General features: G+C 41.6%; 2 protein-coding genes across 9 annotated transcripts in view; one reads left to right on the forward strand and one right to left on the reverse strand.

Annotated features, from left to right (window-relative positions):
- Positions 1 to 391: 391 nt before the first annotated feature.
- Positions 392 to 10,270, forward strand: LOC112068286 (clathrin light chain A). Of its 3 annotated transcripts, XM_024135384.2 has the most exons (7): positions 392 to 710; positions 3,734 to 3,771; positions 4,062 to 4,179; positions 4,484 to 4,595; positions 5,644 to 5,697; positions 7,749 to 7,784; positions 9,339 to 10,270. In XM_024135384.2, the coding sequence occupies exons 1-7, from the start codon at positions 518 to 520 to the stop codon at positions 9,508 to 9,510; spliced, it is 723 nt and encodes a 240-aa protein (XP_023991152.1). In that variant the 5' UTR covers positions 392 to 517; the 3' UTR covers positions 9,511 to 10,270. The 3 variants fall into 3 exon arrangements, with proteins under 3 accessions (XP_023991152.1, XP_023991153.1, XP_023991154.1); XM_024135385.2 differs by lacking the exon at positions 7,749 to 7,784 and having other exon boundaries at positions 393 to 710; XM_024135386.2 differs by lacking the exons at positions 5,644 to 5,697; positions 7,749 to 7,784 and having other exon boundaries at positions 400 to 710.
- Positions 10,271 to 16,466: 6,196 nt separating this feature from the next.
- LOC112068287 (bifunctional UDP-N-acetylglucosamine 2-epimerase/N-acetylmannosamine kinase) overlaps positions 16,467 to 21,342 on the reverse strand; it is a 33,478-nt gene continuing 28,602 nt past the window's right edge. For all 6 annotated transcript variants that reach the window (XM_070438093.1, XM_024135389.2, XM_024135387.2 and 3 more), the window contains 3 exons: positions 20,229 to 20,408; positions 19,905 to 20,024; positions 16,467 to 17,968 (listed from right to left, as the gene is read on the reverse strand). In XM_070438093.1, the coding sequence (XP_070294194.1) occupies positions 17,733 to 17,968; positions 19,905 to 20,024; positions 20,229 to 20,408 (536 nt within the window). In that variant the 3' untranslated portion in view covers positions 16,467 to 17,732. The remainder of the gene's footprint in view (positions 17,969 to 19,904; positions 20,025 to 20,228; positions 20,409 to 21,342) is intronic.

Here is a 21,342-nt window from a genome sequence, read left to right on the forward strand (position 1 = left end):
ATTGATTATATCTATTAAATTAACCTCAGGAGAGTTGAATATTATGACCACAGGCTAGCAAAGATTTTTGACAATATAAATCACGTGTCATCTCCCCATTTGCCCTTTTAAGAGATTTAAAATATGATTGTTTTTCTTTGAACCAATCTTTGCTTTACACGTTTTTATAGTGCAGACAATATTATGCACACTTGCTGTACCCTGCATATAGATTATATTCATGAAATTACTAATATTCTAATTCCTAATTCTTTGACACCCCTGAGATTCAAGATTCAAGGCAAACCCTAGGCACGCTGTAGATCATGGGACCCTTACGTATCAGGTGCAATCATATTCCTTGTGTGGTTGGTGCACAGCACAGTCAATAAAAATTCCTCGTTTCTGACTGGCMCTGCCAGAGTTTACGCTTTTTCATTGTCTCCTCCCTTATCTCTCGAGCTGATCCACTGATCTACTTCCCCATTAGATACTGTAACGTTATCAATAGCTAGCCACCACCATCAAATAGCTAGATATGGACGATTTTGACATGCTCAGCGCACCACAGGCTGCGGCCGGCAATGGGACGGACGAAGACCCCGCTGCCGCATTCTTGGCCCAGCAAGAAAGCGAGATCGCGGGGATTGAGAACGACGAAGGATTCAGCATCCTGGACAGCGGAGAGGTTCCAACGTCGCTAGACAATAATCTGACAGGCGACGCAAACGGTAACTGTGTTCTAAAAACTCTTCATTTAGCAAGTTACAGTGGCTAGCTCGTTCGTATTATTTGGCGGAGTCAAAGCCGAGCAAATTGGCTATAACTGACTAGTTATGGGCTAGCCAGCTACTGTATACACAGTTAGCTAGCCATCTTAATTAGCTAGCTAGCCAGCAAACGAGCTACTTTAGCAAGCTACATCGACTGTCTGCAAGATATTTCAATTAAAGAGATTACAAGAAAAACAAAACGTCAATTTAGCTGGCTGGATCCGATATTTCAGACCATCTATTTAAAATGTTCTGGAAACTAGCTCGTAATGCGCAAGGTGACRCTAGTTTCCCAATTTGTAAGCTCGCTAACGGCGCTAGTTAGTATCTACATTACATGTGTATATGCTAGTTAATAACGTAACTTTACTTATTGATATCTTGATGTTTGTGAAGTGTCGTGAATAAACTAACAGAAAATATCGTGTCTTTGAATGACCGGTTAGCTAGTTATTGCGTCTATATCCTGGCTAGCTGTCATTGGATTGATCCCACTGCACCAACAACATTACTGGCCACTTAATTACTGCAATTTGATATATGGCCCAATGACCATTGGACTTTCATACAAAACTGTCGCCTTCAGGAAGTTAGATAATTGACTGATTAGTTAGCTACATTGGCCAAAAGCAAGTTCATGTTATGCAACTCTTTAGGGAGGGGATGTACAGTTGAAGTCGGAAGTTTACATACACTTAGGTTGGAGTCATTAAAACTCGTTTTTCAACCACTCCACAAATTTCTTGTTAATTAACAAACTATAGTTTTGGCAAGTTGGTTAGGTCATCTACTTTGTGCATGACATAAGTAATTTTTCCAACAATTGTTTACAGACAGATTATTTCACTTATAATTCACTGTATAACAATTCCAGAGGGTCAGAAGTTTACATACACTAAGTTGACTGTGCCTTTAAACAGCTTGGAAAATTCATTGAAAATTATGTCATGGCTTTAGAAGCTTCTGATAGGCTAATTGACATAATTTGAGTCAGTTGGAGGTGTACCTGTGGATGTATTTCAAGGCCTACCTTCAAACTCGGTGTCTCTGCTTGACATCATGGGAAAATCAAAAGAAATCAGCCAAGACCTCAGAAAAAAAATTGTAGACTTCCACAAGTCTGGTTCATCCTTGGGAGCAATTTCCAAACGCCTGAAGGTACCATCTGTACAAACAATAGTACGCAAATATAAACACCATGGGATCACGCAGCCATCATACCGCTCAGGAAGGAGACGAGTTCCTGTCTCCTAGAGATTGAACATACTTTGGTGCGAAAAGTGCAGATCAATCCCAGAACAACAGCAAAGACCTAGTGAAGATGCTGGAGGAAACAGGTACAAAAGTATCTTATATCCACAGTAAAACGAGTCCTATATTGACATAACCTGAAAGGCGCTCAGCAAGGAAGAAGCCACTGTTCCAAAACCGCCATAAAAAGCCAGACTACGGTTTGCAACTGCACATGGGGACAAAGATCGTAACTTTTGAGAAATGTTCCTCTAGTCTGATGAAACAAAAATGGAACCGTTTGGCCATAATGACCATCGTTATGTTTGGAGGAAAAAGGGGAGGGCTTGCAAGCTGAAGAACACCATCCCAACCGTGAAGCACGGGGGTGGCAGCACCATGTTGTGGGGGTGCTTTGCTGCAGGAGGGACTGGTGCACTTCACAAAATAGTGGGAAAATTATGTGGATATATTGAAGCAACATCTCAAGACATCAGTCAGGAAGTTAAAGCTTTGTCACAAATGGGTCTTCCAAATGGACAATGACCCCAAACATACTTCCAAAGTTGTGGCAAAATGGCTTAGGGACAACAAAGTCAAGGTATTGGAGTGGCCATCAACAAGCCCTGACTCAATCTTATAGAAATTTGTGGGCAGAACTGAAAAGTGTGTGCGAGCAAGGAGGCACAACCTGACTCAGTTACACCAGCTCTGTTAGGAGGAATGGGCAAAAGTCACAACTTTTGTGGGAAGCTTGTGGGGCTACCAAACATTTGATCCAAGTTAAACAATTTAAAGGCAATGCTACCAAATACTAATTGAGTGTATGTAAACTTCTGGCCCACTGGGAATGTGATGAAAGAAATAAAAGCTGAAATAAATCATTCTCTCTACTATTATTCGGACATTTCACCTTCTTAAAATAAAGTGGTGATCCTAACTGACCTAAGACAGGGAATTTTTACTAGGATTAAATGTCAGGAATTGTGAAGAACTGAGTTTTTAAATGTATTTGGCTAAGGTGTATGTAAACTTTTGACTTCAACTGTAGCTAGCTAGTTCCAATGAATGAATCGTTCATCGTAAAGATATTGCCTAACCAAGCATTTATGTACTAGTGCACTAGACTAGAACAGGTGGGTATAATTGGTGGAACGTTCCAACAGGAATCTGTTCCTAAAACGTTGTAATGTACAAGGTTACCAACAAACACATACAAAGTATTATGATCAATTCACCTAGCTAACCAGCTGMCGAATAGGCATCAACTCACCACGTAGCTTATTCTTAATGTTTGTCCATAGGCTACCAGATTGAGGACAAACATTTTTCGGAATAAACGTGGTGCGTGAATTTAATGAATTAGCACACTCCTTGGTATCTCATTCTGCCGCTATACAACTTTGTATGTGTTTGTTGGCAACCTTGTTATTTACGAAGTTTTTGGAACAGATTCCTGTTGGAACATTCCACAAACTATACCCACCCGACAAGAACAAACCTACGTGTAGTATTTTGCAAGCTTACAACGACAAATCCATAATCTGAATTTGATCATTGTGAWAGCTTGCTGATTTGTGATGAGCCTATAGTTGGTTTTGAAAGCAAATGCAACCACCCTATCCGTCTTAGAATAAGACGCGTAGTGAAGTCTGATACACACCCACTCTGTAATGTGAATTGATGATGTAGGCCATTTCATTGTCTTTGATATTGCTTTGTTCATGATGAATGGTTAATTTTATTTGCAGATGCAGTGGATGGTGCTGTCAATGGAGACTTTAATGAGGTAATATCTTATGTTTTCCATTTTGTCTTACAGCAGAGATTGTGATTATATCGACTCAAGGAAAACATTAGAATACTTAGCCATGCATGTTTTGTTTTAACATAGCCTAATGAATACTAAATGCCATGGTTGTGTCATATTATTGACCATGGTTGTGTTCAATAGGCACAAAACGGAAGAAAATGCTCTGGAACAGAGTGAGAAGGGGGGAGTTGCTATCTACTTGTCCAATGAGACGTTTTAACGTTGCTACTGTGTGCCCTGTTGAACACCACCCATGTGTTTGTTAGGAGAGCAACGGCCCGTCTGATGCATACTCTGCCATCTCCAGTGCCGACCGGCTGCAGGCTGAGCCAGAGAGCCTGCGTAAATGGAGGGAGGAGCAGAGGGAGAGGCTGGAGGTCCTAGGTAAGGAGAGGCCCCTGGTATATCCTGGCTAGAGGGCCATAGCAGCGTAACAATAGAATAGAAGGAACCGATGTGACTATTTACAGTTGAATCCAAAGTGCTGAGCGCCCAATTCTAACACCACAATCTTTGGAAAACGTATGGCCTGACAAGAAATGCAAGAAAAACACTAAGCGCATTTTGCTGATGTTGAAATCGCACCTGGTTTTAGAAGTCTTCTTTTTGTGATGTAATTTTTCAAGAGAATTGCGTGTACTGTGTGAATCATAAGGCATCTTCTTCTTCCTATTTTCCCCTTCCCCAGACGCTAACTCTCGTAAGCAGGAGTCTGAGTGGAAGGACAAGGCCAAGGTAGAGCTGGAGGAGTGGCACACTAGACAGGATGAGCAGCTGGAGAAGACTAAAGTGAATAACAGGTAAAAATGCAGAGAAAGAGTCTATTCATTCTATTTCTATGTAAAAACAGCCCCAGGTTGAGCCAGGAGGACTAAAACCCACTGGACTCCAAGGAAACCTTTTGTCCACTGACTCACTTTTCTCTACAGGAGCCGTGGAAAGGAAACCCTGTCCATTGAGTGTAAATAACACTGCAGAAATATCCTTGCAGAATAGTTAGTTCTTGTGCAGCATGTGTTCCCTCTATGTTCTCTACTACCTCATGTGTTTTAAAGTTTATATAGGCCTACATTAAAAGACGTAGGCTAGCAGTGTGCAGTCTCTGGTAGAACAGTGAAAAAGATCAGTATAGTATGTTCCCGGAATGAAAAATGATCATGTATATTCATTCACAGGGTCATTTATTTCTGATAATGACCTGGAGCGGCAATCCAAGTTATGCATGGTGTTGCTAAGAGGTGAAACGCTGTTGCTAAATGACGAGACCCCAGAGTTGACCCTTGAACCACAAGCCATTTGAGCACGGCATATTCAGAAATATCTAGTTGAGGTCAGGAATTATAATATCAATTGGTGTTCATATCGATCGAAAGATAACAGGACAGCCCCAGCAGCAAACAGAAATGTAGGATGTTTAAATAATATATGTATTAGGATAATGTTTTTGGAACGCCTTGCCTCCAAGTGCTCAGATAGTATAAAGTCTAGTTTTCACTAACTTGAGTGTCTGTAACCCAAGCCCTCCCTCTGCTCTGAATAATGTATCAGCCAATGTTCCAGTCTCTGTCTAATGTCTAGCTACCTCTAACCTGCCTCTGTTATGTTGTTTTTAGTCTTTTGTATATAGCAACATCCCAAATGGCACCCTATTCCCTATGTAATCTCATAGGTCTCTGGTTAAAAGTAGTGCACTAGGTAGGGAATATGGTGCCATTTTGGATGTAACTTACTGTATGAGTGAGAGCTCTGGGCTGGGTTTGTTCTGTCGTTTTGCTCTTCTCCTTTTTACCGCTCTCTCTCTTCTCTCCTGCTTGCTGCTTTCCTCTGGGACATCCCCTGTGTCTCCAGGGTTCTGGATGAGGATTTCTACAAACAACCCTTCTCTGACCTGATTGGTTATGTGTATGTTGCTAAACTAACATTTGTTTMTTTTTTCACGTGACGTCACTCGCGTCAATCGCCCGCCGCATCTTCCATTTTAACACAMATTTTTACGTTTGGCTTTCCCCTTCATTTTTTGTTGTTGGTTATACGTCATTTTTCAAAGAAGTAGACTTTCATTGATCTTGAGCGTGCGTGACTGTTTTTGCGACCTTTAAACTCACCAGGTGCCTCTTTTTTTAATATATTATTTTTTATGCAGTGAATGTGTGTTGGCTGAATATCATTGCATCAGCCTTAATGCTCAGTTTCCGTATGAATTCTGTTGCCATAACTGTAGTGTAGTAAATCGAGTGGCCATTTTTCTTTTACTTTGGTCTTGTTTAATTCCATCATCCACGATCCATCTATATGTCCCTTCATTTTATCATGCCATCTCATGCCATTTGCAAATGTTTTTGTATTCTTAGGTCCCTTTTTTAAATCTATACTTGTATTATTCATATGTGCACATGGAACACTAGTTATAGAAATTGACGCTATGTAGAAAACAGTGGTTAGGTGTGTTACTTGGCGACGCACTACTTTAAATGTATTGACGGAACCGTATAGCTACTACCTCAGCTGCGTGTCGATACCGTGTGGCTAATGTCTTTAGTAGAGGTAAGCCTGTAGTTTTGTTTCAAGCAACTGTGTCTCCAACTCTTAACAGTCCTATCAATATAGTAGTACCTTCATATAATATGCAGGCATATTATCTGAAGGTTAACTTGAGTCTGTTAAATACTGTTTAAGAGATCTCATGCCATTTAGAAAGGCTTATTTATTTATATATATATATCTGCTTTATACCTGGTAACCTGCAGCCTTTCGGGTTCAATAAGGCTCCTGAAAAGCTGTACAAAGGCAACCATGTTGTTGGAGGGCCGTTTCCTTCCAACATTATCTCAACATTATCCCAACATTATCTCTGCTGTTTCAGTGTCTTCTAGAATAACCACACACACACCCCCTCACACAAATAACTGCAGAGATGGGTGTTTTTTTTTATAGGAGTTATTTATGCAATAGCTATTGTACTGTACTAGAATGTCTGTTGGTTGACATAATGTTGAATGGACACTCTGAATCCCTCATTTGGAGAGCGTCATTACAATTTTTAAGAATGAATACGCCAACTTGGTGGCCATGTGGTTGGAGTGTCCGCCCTGAGATTGGAAGGTTGGGAGTTCGATCCCTGGCCGAGTCATACCAAATACTGTCAAACTAAGACTCTGCATTAAAGATATATATGGGGGGGCTGCAATAGACTAGCGTCCTGTCCAGGGTGGTGTACTTACTTGTACAGCTGCCTCACGCTACAGGAGATGGGCTCCTGCTCCTATGAGCTGTTCTGGCTAGCACAATCCAAGGCTTGTACGAGGCGACAAAATCCAACAGTTGAAGTCTATTTTCAGTAGCCTGCATAGCCTGATACTTTYGCAGAGCCCTACATGTAGACAGTCACCTGTTGTGTTGATGTCGCTTGTACGTCTGTGTTTCTAAACTGAAAGCTCATTGGATACACCGTTGCTTCAAACATGCGAATGTGATCTGCTTAGAATCTGTTACTAGCTACTAGCAAGCCACTGTCTACCATAGAATGCCATGCTACTGTTGCTGCCCAACTCGCACTCTTGGTATTGCAGCCCTTGTATCTAKCTGCCATTGAATTCATTCGATCGCTAAAGAGCAAAGGTTCCCATATAACCAACGTCCTTGTCTCTGCCAAAACAAAGACCCACAGCTACTGAGACCAAGGGGGCATGTATTTTTTGCCTCACCCAACCAACTCAATGGCACAGCAGATGAAGGCTGCAAGCTAAGCACACTTCTTAGTGGACAGATTATTATTATTATTATTATTATTTATTTTTTTAATCTGCCCCCCCCCCCCCTGAAAATGACTTTTTTTCTCTCTGGGAAAATGCATGCTGGCTTTTGTCATCTGCATAAAGCTCATTTACTTTTCATTTCTATATATCTGACTTGTGATCTGTTTCTCCTTGTTTCTTTTCCTATGCACCTTTAAGCACACACATTAACCATCCTTGCTACCGCCTAGACCAGTTAAGTAAAAAAACAAAAAGACAATATCCTAGTAGGGAGAAGTGTATATTAGCCTAGAAAAATGGCAAAACAATATTCAATAGTAGTGCACAATTAGACTAGACTGTAGTCGGGGGTTCTCCAACCCTGTTCCTGTAGATTTTCGCTCCAACCCTTTTTAAAAATAATTAACTGGTTGATAAGCTGAATCAGGTTCGTTACAACTGGGGTTGGAGTGAACCTACAGGAGGGTAGCTCTCCAGGAACGGGATTGGAGAGTCCTGGTGTAGATGAATACAAATCCACTGCCAATTTAAATKATTTTAGAAGCTGGGTGTCCCTCCTGTGATGCGTTGGTTCCACTAGTCCTGTTCGTATCTGTAGTTTCGTTGTGACAGTGAATTTTCATTGGCTTCTCATCCCCATTTTGCTATGTGTATTGTGTTCTAGTTTATAGAGGGGGCCTTTCATTTTCTTAACTCTTTGGCAGTGGAAGTGTCCTATCTTGGGTGGGTGGGTGGCTTTGGGTTTTGCTATTCCCCCTGGCTTGCATTTCAAAATGTCTTATTGTGATTGTGGCACTGTATCATTTTTATTKATTTAATTTCAGTTATGTATGCTAAGCCTTCTAGCGGAATTAGATGCCCTTTTGGGTTCGGTATTGCTGTAAAGATTATCTATGTAAGTTATTAGTGAAGATTGTGACATGTCAATCAAAAGTCTCGTATGGTTATTATATCAAGTATTTGCTGCATTTCAAATGGCCTGCTTTCCAACCGCAGCAAAATGCATGACAAAGTCTCAGGTATCCAGGTTTTGGTTGTTAAAAAAAAAGAAAGGAACTTGCCACTAAGCGCACTTATCAAGCACAAGTATAAAGGACATAAAACAAAACATATTCCTAATACTATACTTGGATCTTGAGAGAATATTTGAAGGTAACCAAAAAGCAAGTTACACCCCCCCCAGTTCTGTGACGAACTGCATTTTTAACCAACCAAACCGCGTTTTAACCGTTCCAAAAAAACCTGCGCTTGTTTTTCCAAAACCCCTTGATTAGACTGACAGGGAAATGCAGGTAACTAGCTAGCTGTATGACTGGGGTTATAGGGGGCATGCTGTATGATCTTATCCAGCACTGTACTCTTCATCTGTTTTTGATGTGGCCACCCGGAGAATGTTTATTTTTTTGGATGTACTGTAATGTAGTTGGGTCGACTGTTCTGAGTTGGGTCTCCGCTGCTGTCTACTTGACACTTCCTCCTCGAGCAAAGGTTTAGATTCAGACCACACTAAAACTGTTGGACTAAAATGGTGAAAAAGCCAAGCTAAAATGGCACCATTTAAAAAAATGTTATTGGCAACTCACAAAATGAGTGTCATGCTGAATGGATCTAAACTACCTGCATGTATTTATATGGGGATTCCCCATGTCTAACCCTGTGGTGTTGCGGAGGAGGTGGTGTGTAAGTGAGCAGCAGTAAGGCCCTCTGTAAAACTCAGCTGATCTCTGGGGCCCAGGCCTGCTCCCTCCCTCTCTAAAGCTCTGTTCCCCTCCTGTGTTGCCTTTGCAGAGCGGCCGAGGAGGCCATGCTGTCGGACATGGACGAGAACAACCCGGGCACCGAGTGGGAGCGCGTGGCGCGCCTCTGTGACTTCAACCCCAAGTCCAGCAAGCAAGCCAAAGATGTGTCCCGCATGCGCTCTGTCCTCATCTCCCTCAAGCAGGCCCCTCTGGTCCGCTAACCCCCCCCCCCCCCCYCYCTCYCTGATGTCTCAATTCAGTCCCTACCACTCCCCTTCGCACTAACCATTCATTCAGTGTTTGCAGATCTGAAGGCTCTGGATACGTAAAAGCAGTGTAGTGGTGGAGCTTCCACAATCCACCATGTCGCTTTCACCTTACAGATCTGTTAACGTTGAGGGGAAAGGGGGTGAATTGAGGGGAAAGGGGGTGATTGATGATATCATTCCTCTCTTCCATTGCCCTTTCCATCATTAAAAAACAAAATAAGTATATAAGCATTTATTTTTTGTTTCTATTCTTTTAAGGACCAAACTCTGTTTTTATTAAGTGTGTTGAAAACCCATTTAGAGCCGGCTTGTGGCATTTATTGTTACTATTTCAATCTATGCATTTTTCCCATTTGAACCCCGAATCAAGTACGGTAAAAATCTATTTGTGTGTGTAAACATCAAGGTTGGGGTCAATTCCATTTAAATTAGTCAATTCAGAAAGTACACAATTCCAAATCAAATATTTGCTCATTGAAATGAATTGGAATTTCAGTGTACTTCCTGAATTGAAACGGAATTACCCCCAACCCTGGTAAACATCATGTGGTGTATCATGTACTCTATATGCGTGTACCTATGTACATATACAGGCAATATATACATTGTTAATGTCAGAGTACAATTGTGGTTTAAAGGTTTACTGTAGCCCAAGTGTTGCTTAATGTGTTCATTGTCCATCAATTTCAATATCAGTAAAACATGAATTAAACTTTTGTTGTCAACGTCGTTATTGAAGTGTTGTCCGTGACATTCAAATTATTATGGTTGCACCTAATTGGTGGAAGTAAAATTTCAGGTGAGAAATKACATTTTGTACTGCGTTTTCAATTAAATTATGTTTTGTGTGCCCTTAGGCCCTCCACCACTATTGCGGTTTGTTGTATGGCCTTGGGTTCTCTCTGGCTTCAAATTAATCTCTGGTGAAAATGGCAGAGGAAGAGGTGAAGCGAGGGTTTTTTCTCCTGTTAAAATCTGTCCACGGGAGGCAGACCGCCTGCCTTTTGGATGACTCCCATCGTTAGGGCAGAGACGATCATCTCAATTTATGCGGTATCTCAAATGGTCAAACCGAAGTTGCCTACCTTTGATCAAAGCCACGCTGTTGGTTGGGAGGTGGCCAGTCAGAACGTGACATCTTTGAGCTTGAATCTGTTCAACCAATAAAAGGCTTTATTAGTTATGTTCATGTATATTTGGTGTAGCAACGAGCTATTGTGGATTTTACAAATGCAACCTAATTTTGAACGTCTACATCAGGAGTATTCAACTCTTAAAGCCAATTTCTGTTTGATCCGAAAATGTGGTCGGAGGCTCCTTTACGGAGGGTGTGACACAAATGCAGAGGCCGAATTGAGTTCCGTACGCATTGCCGTGTGCCTCCCAAATTTTGTAACAATGCGGAGGGCTCCGCACTGACATTGGTTGGCGGAAGGTCCTGTTTAAACACAAACTGCACTGCTCATCGAAGCATTCATGCCCTGACTTCTGCAGAGGCTGTATCAACGTAAATACTGCATGGCCAATGCAGACGTGGGATTGACAATGCTGTGCCTTTAACACTACGAGGTCTGGAGCCTGCTGGTTTTCTGTTCTACCTGATAATTAATTGCACCCACCTGGTGTCCCAGGTCTAAATCAGTCCGATTCGAGGGGAGGAATGTGGAAAAAAGCAGTGGAACTAGCTTCAAGGTCCAAMGTTGAGTTTGAAGGGTTTTATATGACCATTCCATATAGGCTAGATATATAATAGCTAGGCTATGAAAACATTCCCAGAGGACTGAAGGACCTGCTGGTTTACATTTTGTCATACTCTTGACAGTGTAAAGTACTAATTAATTGTTCAGGGAAGAGTATTTACCTAATTTTGGAAGCCAGGCCCCTCACTGTATTTGTACATGGAAAACAGTGTGGTGACATACTGTAACCAAGTGATACATCTATATCAGTAAATATTAGGCTTAACGCGAGAGAGGCATTGTTGATGGCCATGTTCCACCCTTTATGAAAACAGAGGCATTCCAGTCAGTAGTACAGCTCTACGTTTCCTTTCATCATTGATAGGTGATGGGCTGACTGACTGCTGCTCAAGTTGCTCAGGTGAATTGTCTGACTCGAGACATGTTAAAGACACTGAACAAAAATATAAACGCAACATGCAACACTTTCTTAGATTTGACTGAGTTACAGTTCAYATAAGGAAATCAGTCAAATTAAATAAAGTCATTAGGCCCTAATCTATGGATTTCACATGACTGGGAATACAGATATGCATCTGTTGGTCACAGTTACCTTTAAAAAAAGGAAAACCAGTCAGTATCTGGTGTGACCACCATTTGCCTCGTGCAGCGCGGCACATCTCCTTCGCATAGAGTTGATCAGGTTGTTGATTGTGGCGAGTGGAATGTTGTCCCACTCCTCTTCAATGGCTGTGTGAAGTTGCTGGATATTGGYGGGAACTAGAGCACGCTGTCGTACACGTTGATCCAGAGCATCCCAAACATGCTCAATGGGTGACATGTTTGGTGAGAATAAAGGACATTTTCAGCTTCCAGAAAGAGTGTACAGAGGTAGGGTTGCAAAGGGTCGGAAACATTCCGGTAAATTTTCCATGGGAAGTTAAGCCTGGGAATTTGTGGAATTTTGCTTAAATTCAATAAAAATGTTAGCTTATAACAGTGAACCTTTTTTTGTGGGATACACATAAGGCAATTCTAGGTCTTGTGGCATATTTTGGTTAAACTATCCCCAATTCAATGGAATTGCAACCCTCTGCATGCACAGTGCATTCTTCCATCACATGTACAGCTGATTCTCAAGATCTTGCATACTAATGAGATGCTATTRAGCACACACTACTACACTGTCTGAGCCAAGGACTACATGCTTTTTGGTAAGTTTTGAYTACAATACTGGGTGGGGTGAATATATTTTAAGACTTTTTGTTAACTAGTAAATAGTAGCMTACAGAAAAGTGTGTTTAAATCATTTCTAACTTGTTAACCATTTCTGCTAGTTAGTTTTTTCTACGATGTGGGTTTTAGCTTGCTTGAGACTGCTAACTGAGTGTTAATTCACCTGTTTCCATACATGTTTAATTTTAAAACATTTATACAAAGGAGTTGTTTAATCTAACTGCTTAACTATTTATCTGTACATGGAATTGTATTTATTTTTACTCTTTTTTCTCATCTTTACAGGAAAATGCCACGGACACTATCTGATGTGTGGAGACATTTCACTGCAGCTAATGTAGAAGGAAAAGCTGTGTACATTTGCAAATACTGTGCCAAATCATATGTGAAGAATGCAACAAAGATGCAGAATCATCTGGCAAGTGCATAAAGTTCCCTTAGCGCTCACAACAAGCAACCGCTGGACAAAAATCCCTCTACTTCTATTCGTGGTGAAAATGATGAATCAGACACCTTATCGATCGCAACAGCTTCTGGTCCTCCTGGAATCAGAMWTTTTTTTTACTCTATGGAGGAACGTATTCACAGAAATGCTGATGAATGTCTTGCTTGAGCTGTGTATGCAACTGCTCACAGGTAATGTGTATTGGAAGAGATTTCTGAATGTTCTTCGCCCAGCATACACCCCTCCAACCAGACATGCTTTATCTACTAATTTGCTGGATGCAGAGTTCAAGTGAAGGTTAAGCAAATCATAGAGAAAGCAGACTATTGCAATCATCTCTGATGGGTTTTCGAATGTTCGTGGGCAAGGAATAATTAACTACATCATGTCCACCCCTCAACCAGTATTCTACAAGAGCACAGACACACGGGACAACAGACACACCAGTCTCTAGATTGCAGATGAGCTGAAGGCAGTCATCAATGACCTTGGACCACAGAAAGTATTTGCACTGGTGGCAGACAATGCTGCGAACATGAAGGCTGCTTGGTCTAAAGTGGAGGAGTCCTACCCTCACTTCACACCCATTGGCTGTGCTGCTCATGCATTGAATCTGCTCCTCAAGGACATCATGGCACTGAAAACAATGGATGCACTCTACATGACCCAAGGAAATGGTTAGGTGTGTGAAGGGTCATCAAGTTATAGCAGTAATCTACCTCACCAAGAAAAGTGAGAAGAATAAGAGCACCACATTGAAGCTGCCCAGCAACACCCGTTGGGGTGGTGTTGTCATCATGTTTGACAGTCTCCTGGAGGGGAAGGAGTCTCTCCAAGAAATGGCCATATCACAGTCTGCCGATATGGACAGCCCCATCAAGAGGATCCCCCTGGATGATGTATTTTGAGAGAGTGGTAAGCAGCCTGAAACCTATAGCAGTAGCCATTGCACAGATTGAGGGAGACAATGCCATCCTGTCTGATGTTCAGACTCTGCTTGCAGATGTAAGATAAGAAATCCGTACTGCCCTGCCCACTTCACTGTTGCTCCAAGCAGAGGAAACTGCAGTTCTGAAATATATCAAAAAGCATTTAGACTTCTGACTGAAGCCCATACACGTCACAGCGTACATKTYGGACCCCAAGTATGCTGGCAAGAGCATCCTGTTTGCTGCAGAGATCAGCAATGCCTATGGTGTCATCACTAACGTGTCTCGCCACCTTGGCCTGGATGAGGGCAAGGTTCTTGGCAGTCTGGCGAAGTACACTTCCAAGCAAGCAAGGGCTTTGGGATGGAGGTACAATATATGGCAGTCGTGCCAACATATCTCATCAGCTACCTGGTGGAAGGGACTCCGTGGATCTGAGGCTCTTTCCCCTGTTGCCTCCATCATCCTCCAAATCCCACCAACATCAGCCACCTCRGAGCGCAACTGGTCCTTGTTTGGGAACACACACACTAAAGCACGCAACAGGCTGACCAATACAAGGGTTGAAAAATTGAGGCTTTTTGAGTCTGACAACGAGCCATCCTCAACAAGGTTGGAAAGTGACAGTGAAGATGAGGCCTCAGAGTCTGATGTTCAGAGGTGGACATTGAGGAGGTCCAGGGAGAAGACATGGAAGCCTGAGAGGAAGACAACCAAACCTTTAGTTTCTAGACTATCATTTTACAGATGTTGAAAACGTTTTTGGGAGATGCGATGGATCATTCAATATTAACTTTCTTTTGTTCAGTGAAATCAACTCATTTAAAGTTCAATTCATTTATTTTTTCTATTGGAAGGATTTAATCATTTGTAATTATGTCTACTTATGATAAGGTAAAAGGTTTATTTGTCTCCATATGATATAGTAAATATATCCAATGCAAAAAATATCTACATTCAAATGATATTAATATTAATTCCCATATATTCCCAAGGAGCGTTTCCACCTCTGAATATTCCCCAAAATGTGCAACCCTATACAGAGGCCATGCAACATCATGCTGAAACATGAGGTGATGGCACGATAATGGGCCTCAGGATCTCGTCACGGTATCTCTGTGCATTCAAATTGACATCAATAAAATGGATTTGTGTTGGTTGTGCATAGCTTATGCCCGCCCATACCATAACCCCACCGCCACCATGGGGCATCCACACGAMAGGTGCGCATTTGCCCATTGAAGTTGGTTACGATGCCCAACTGCAGTCAGGTCAAGACCCTGGTGATGACGATGAGCACGCAGATGAGCTTCCCTGAAACGTTTTCTGACAGTTTGTGSAGAAATTCTTAGATTGTGCAAACCCAGTTTTATCAGCTGTCCAGGTGGCTGGTCTCAGACGATCGTGGAGGTCTTTGGCTGGCATGGTTACATGTGGTCTGCGGTTGTGAGGCCGGTTGGACGTACTACCAAATTCTCTAAAACAACGTKGGAGGCAGCTTATGGTAGAGAAATTAATATTAAATTCTCTAGCAACAGCTCTGGTGGACAATCCTGCAGTCAGGATGCCAATTGCACACTCCCCTGAGACATCTGTGGCATTGTGTTGACTTTTATTGTCCACAGCACAAGGTGCACCTGTGTAATGATCATGCTGTTTATTCAGCTTCTTKATATGCCACAACTGKCAGGTGGATGGACTATATTGGCAAAGAAGAAATGYTCACTAACAGGGATGTAAACAAATTTGTGCACAAAACTTGAGAGAAATAAGCTTTTTGTGCATATGGAAAATATCTGGGATCTTTTATTTCAGCTCATGTTTCATGGGACCAACACTTTACATGTTGCGTTCATATTTTTGTACAGTATAGATTCTAGTGTCCGTCTATGACATGGTCAAAACAGACAAAAGAACAGGGGTATTGCCACAGGACTACTTTGTATCGTCACATTTGAAACCATACTTACATATTGTAAATACGTTTTTTTTTCTCCCTTTACCAAGTAGGTATCTGGCCATTTCTGTACAGTAAAAGAGTGCAACTGTTTTGTGAACCTGATGTGATTCTATAAAATCACACTACTACTGTGACCAAACAGCTGATTATGCTTGCCAACTGGAGATGAAGGGCATGGGAAGAAATCAGCCATTCTGGTTTGCGGCGTCTCAATCACTCCACCACCTGATTGTAATCACTATGCCCCGAGTTTCTCTGCAGCGCAGTTGGTTGGTAAAACTYGGAGCTTGCAACACCAGGATAGTGGATTCGATTCCAGGGAATACCCATACGTAATAGTGGCAGATATTATACATGATGTACCATCATGTCAACGTCACTTATTGTGTTGACAATGASTGACAAGGTGTGTATGACATGGGAAAGTGTGTTGTATTATGTTAAAATATTTAATATTCAGTGTTTATTTGTATACAGCCGTACTGGATTTAAGCCAATTTTCCCTCAGGGACATTAAAGTTAAATCCTACGATAGCACAGACTGGCACTCCACCAAGCCCTGTGGTGCGTTTACGATGTAGCCTTGTTCAGCCACACCTAAAAACCATGAATAGCATCTAATGAATCATATTCATCCATCCATCCATCTGAAACGGACATTTTGTTGTGTGTTTTTAATGTGTAAAATACCCATTGCATTGATAGAGGTCACAAAGTACCCAAGTGAAGTAAAATTAAAAAGCTTCAGTATCCATGACATAATCAAAAACAGAAATACACAAACGGGATAATCACATGACTGATTTGTACACAGTAATCTCTTCAAATATGACAATCAAGGCAAAAGAAGTGCGCATAAAACAAAAAAAGAATGATAATGAATAGACGTGATTTGGCAGCACACAGTCAAGACAACTATGACATACATAGCATAGGCATTACATTTGAGGGTAGGTCGTAACTGTGGTCCTAGAAGAGAGTGGTCCTTGGGTAAGTCACCTGGTTGCAGAACTGGTTCCAGTTCCATATGCTCAACTTAAATGATTGAATGGTAATGAATAATTTGATTGGTTGAAATGAAACATTTAACATGGCGGAACRTAAAACATCTCCTGGGAGCATTTGGTTTTCCAAACCAGCTGTAACGTTCGCCGATTCCAAAATGGAGACAAAATAAGACAAAGTGGCGCAAAGTGCTTACAGCTCGGTATGACAAATACGTACAGTTAATATGTCATAGCAACATGCTGCTTTCATAGCGTGGTTTCAAGAATAACATATTGTACGTTTAGAATTAAGAATCAACAAAAACATGGAATTATGAGGGTCAAAATATGGCCATGTAGTACAAGCATAAATTAATACAAATTTGGTCACATCTTTTGTCTGGACACACCCAACCTATTACTGTATAGGACGTTATATATTTTATCCACACACACACACACACTACTATTTCAGCACTGTTGTTTATAGTACTAYMATTTAAGTACTGTATCCCCTGTAGAAATTGTATTATGTTGACATTGAAAATTAGACTATCACTGACGACACCTTTGGAAAATACCCAACTTGTCATCGTCTAACTGAAATAAATGACCGCCAGCGGTTCATCCAATAGGAGTCGTCGATAGCTAGAAGAGCATGTCAGATTGTCCCATCTGGGACAGTAGCATAGATGTAGGTCCTATTGAGCAGATCTATCTGTCGATCCTACCTTCTATCTTAGCCATTTCTATTTGCTAATAGCAAATCTTTCTACACCAGGGAATTGCAAGATATGGCCCTCCTTTGGGGACCACTTAAATGAAAACTAGAGCTTGTTAACTGACCAATGTTCTTAATAGATGCGCCTGTTGTGTAGTCCATTACTGTAATGTTCTTAATAGATGCGCCTGGTTGTGTCGTCCATTACCGTAACGTTCTTAACAGATGCGCCTGGTTGTGTAGTCCAGCACCATGCTAGCGGCCCCCAGTAGGGCGGGCTCTTCGAGGTCGGATGTCAGGACCTGGATGCGCTGGGCGGAGGTGAGGGCTCTCTGACCTATGACCTGCTGGACAGGTGCCTGGTAGTGGGCGGCCAGCACTCCCGACAGGATGACCAGAGAGGGGTTGACCATGTGGAGGATGTTGACGATGCCCACTCCGAGGGCCATGCCGGCTGAATGAGGAGGAAACGGGGGAGAGGAGAGTGGTTAGCTATAAAATACAGGGTGGGTTTCATACAGATGCACTGATTCAAACTGGGTCTGGACTATGATGTCAATGTCACATTTGATATCTTGTTGTCATGCATCATAATTCAGCTAGTAAATGAAAATGGTGGGAGGAAAGTGGTTTATCAAACGTATTTAACCAGGTCAGTCATTGAGGGAAAATAAATRTACAGTGCTTTGAACTTTCACATTTTGTTGCATTACAATTCAATCTATTTCAATCCCACTTTGTAATTTTTGGTCATTGATCTACACAAAATACTCCATAATGTCGAAGTGAAAAGAAAATACTGTAAGAAAATACATATTTTTACAAATTAATTCAATAAGTAAAAGAGTCATTGCATAAGTTTTCATGCCCTTTGTTTAGGCAAGCCTAAATTATTTCACAAGAAAAATGTATTATATGGACTGTGTGAAATAATAGRGCTTGACATGATTTCTGGATGACTACCCCCATACATACAACATCTAAGKTCCCTCAGTCAAGTATTGAATTTCAAGCATAGATTTAACTACAGAGACCAGGGAGCTTTTCGAAAGCCTCATAAAGAAGGGCAGTGATTGGTAATGGATAACTAACAAATCAGACATTGAATATCGGTGCCCCCTGCGGGACGGTTGAGCTAATGTAGGCTAATGCTGATTAGCATGTGGTTGTAAGTAACAAGATTTTTTTTCTTTTCTTTTTGTATTATCTTTTACCAGATCTAAATGTGTTATATTCTCCTACATTCATTTCACATCTCCACAAACTTCAATGTTTCCTTTCAAATGGTATCAAGAATATGCATATCCTAGCTTCAGATCCTGAGCTACAGGCAGATAAATGACATAACCAAATCTTTGGCGAAAATAGAAAAAAAAGGGTCCGATCCTTTTTAAGCATGTTCAGGTTAATAATTATGCTGTGGATGATGTATTAAACCACCCAGACACATCAAAAGATACAATCGTTCTTCTGAACTGAGCTGCCGGACAAAGGAAGCTGCATAGAGATGTCACCRTGAGGCCATTGGTGATTTTAAAACAGATAAAGTTCAATGGCTGTGATGGGAGTAAAACTGAACATTGTAGTGACTCCAAATAAATGACAGCGTGAAAAGAAGCATACCAATATACGGAATAAAATTATTCAAAAACGTATATATGTCTCTGCAACAGCGCACTAAAGTAATATTGCAAAAAAATTGTTTTTTTTTTGACATCGGCAAAGACTGGGGAGTTTTTCAGGATGAAAAGAAACAGGATGGCGCTAAGCACAGTCAAAATTCTAGAGGAAAACCTGATTCAGTCTGCTTTACACCAGACACTGGGAGAGGAATTCASCTTTTAGCAGGACAATAACCTAGACTGGAGTTGCTAACAAAGAAAACCGTGAWTGCTCCTGAGTGGCCAAGTTAAAATGGACTTAAATCTGTTTGAAAATCTATAGCAAGACTTGAAAATGGCTGTCTAGCAATGATCCCAAAAACCTTGGCAGAGCTTGAAGAATTGGCAGAGCTTGAAAAATATAAAATGGCCAAATATTGCACAATCCAGGGGTGCAAATCTCTTATGGAGACTTACCCAGGAAGACTCACAGCTGTAATCACTACCAAAAGTGTTTATAATATGTATTGACTCAGGGGGGTGAGTATTTATCTAATCAAGGTATATTAGTGCTTTATGTTACATTCATCTTTTTTATGTTTGAATTTTTCTTTAAGAGTATTTTGTGTAGATCATTGACAACAAAATGTAATACCACTTTTTATCAATCAAAATGTGAAGACATCCAAGGGAGGTGTAGACTTTCTACAGGCACCGCATCATTTAACTTATGAAGGAGTAGGTCTGATTTAAGGTGATGTTCAACCAACATAAGGAGCGTGGACCCACCTGTTCTGAGAACSGCTTCAGCCTTGCGGTTGCCCAGGCGGGCTGCGTTGATGAGGTGGATGGCGCTGACGGACTCAGCCTTCTTCAGATCCACCATCCCTTCCACCTCCAGCAGTTCCTCTGGAGAACCAAACAGATCCAGCGCCAGAGGTCGAATCAACATCTCTTTTTCATAAGACGTGTTGTTTTAAGGTTTGCATCCCTCCCTGGTGAAGACGACACCCAATGTGTGCCTGGTTCAATGCATTATAACCGGCATGCATTATGCTTTTCGGTTTTAAGTAAAGGATTACCAAAAAGCTCATCAAGAAGTGTCTAACTAACCGTCATGGAGCCTCTTGGCTTCTTTCTGCAGGCCATGCCTGATGCGTAGCTCGATGCAGCCATGGCTGCCACACATACACTCCGGCCCGTCCAGAGACACCATGATGTGGCCCAGCTCGGCCGCGCAGAACGTACTGCCGTGGATCAGCTCGTTGTGCTGGATGATGCCCCCGCCGATGCCTGTCACAAAATCAAACAGAATGGTTAGTGGTGCCCTCTTGCTTCCCGATCAGCAGACTACCTTATTCTTAGGGGTCCTTTGTTAGCAAGGTTCCGTCAGCCCTATAGTGACAACTGTTGTTTGATTAGCTACGCATATTCATTTTGATATAAGCTACGGCATGAACAAGCAAGCCTTATGTTGTGACTCACAAAAAAACTAAACGTGTGGTGTATCTTGTGCACCAGCTTGATGATAGCTAATTGTATGTTCGTTCCTTAGCAATGACAAACCGGGGGGGGGGGGGGGGGGGGGGTAGGTTTAACTTTTACTAATTAGATACTTCAGCTAGCAATACAACGGTAGAGCAACGTAGCGATCAAAACGTCATTCGTCACTAGGGCGACGGAACTTTGCTTAGAACGGATCGCGTGAAATCAGAAAGAAGCCATGCTTATTGGGTTGCGACCCCTGTTCAGAAATGACACAACGGTTAAGTCCAGAGACACACACACACATACGAGAGAGAGAGAGAGAGTTCTGTCAGGTTTTAGAACGGCTGCCATGTTAGCGTCTTCATTCTCTACATTTTGGAGATGTAACACGAGAGCGCCTCCAACAATTCCCTATATGAAATGACCCGCTGTAAACAAGCAAAACAGAAAGGGGAATTTAACTAACGTTTCTATTGATTAACATGCGTTTCCACGTCTGTACTTGTTGTGGTGTCAACAAATTGCATATCTGCTTTCACTGGACATATTCATTAGGGTATGAAAACTAGCAGAAATAAACAGCACAACACAGAAGCGTCAATTATCAGTTTAGCAACGGCTATGAGGAGAAAGTGACGCTCTCGGAACGTTCAGATAGAAACCACATTGTCCCAAATCTAGATATGACTGGTTAAGTGTAAGTAATTAAAACGGACCAATATTTTTATAATACTTTATA

Source organism: Salvelinus sp. IW2-2015, unplaced genomic scaffold (genome assembly GCF_002910315.2).
Source record: "Salvelinus sp. IW2-2015 unplaced genomic scaffold, ASM291031v2 Un_scaffold356, whole genome shotgun sequence".
NCBI lineage: Eukaryota > Metazoa > Chordata > Actinopteri > Salmoniformes > Salmonidae > Salvelinus > Salvelinus sp. IW2-2015.

Bases quoted from the DNA above. Each gene is read 5' to 3' on its own strand.
- LOC112068286 (XM_024135384.2), top strand. From the start codon at position 518: ATGGACGATTTTGACATGCTCAGCGCACCACAGGCTGCGGCCGGCAAT. The intron at 711-3,733 runs GTAACTGTGTTC...TTTTATTTGCAG, and splicing joins TCTGACAGGCGACGCAAACG to ATGCAGTGGATGGTGCTGTC. The intron at 4,180-4,483 runs GTAAGGAGAGGC...CCCCTTCCCCAG, and splicing joins GGAGAGGCTGGAGGTCCTAG to ACGCTAACTCTCGTAAGCAG.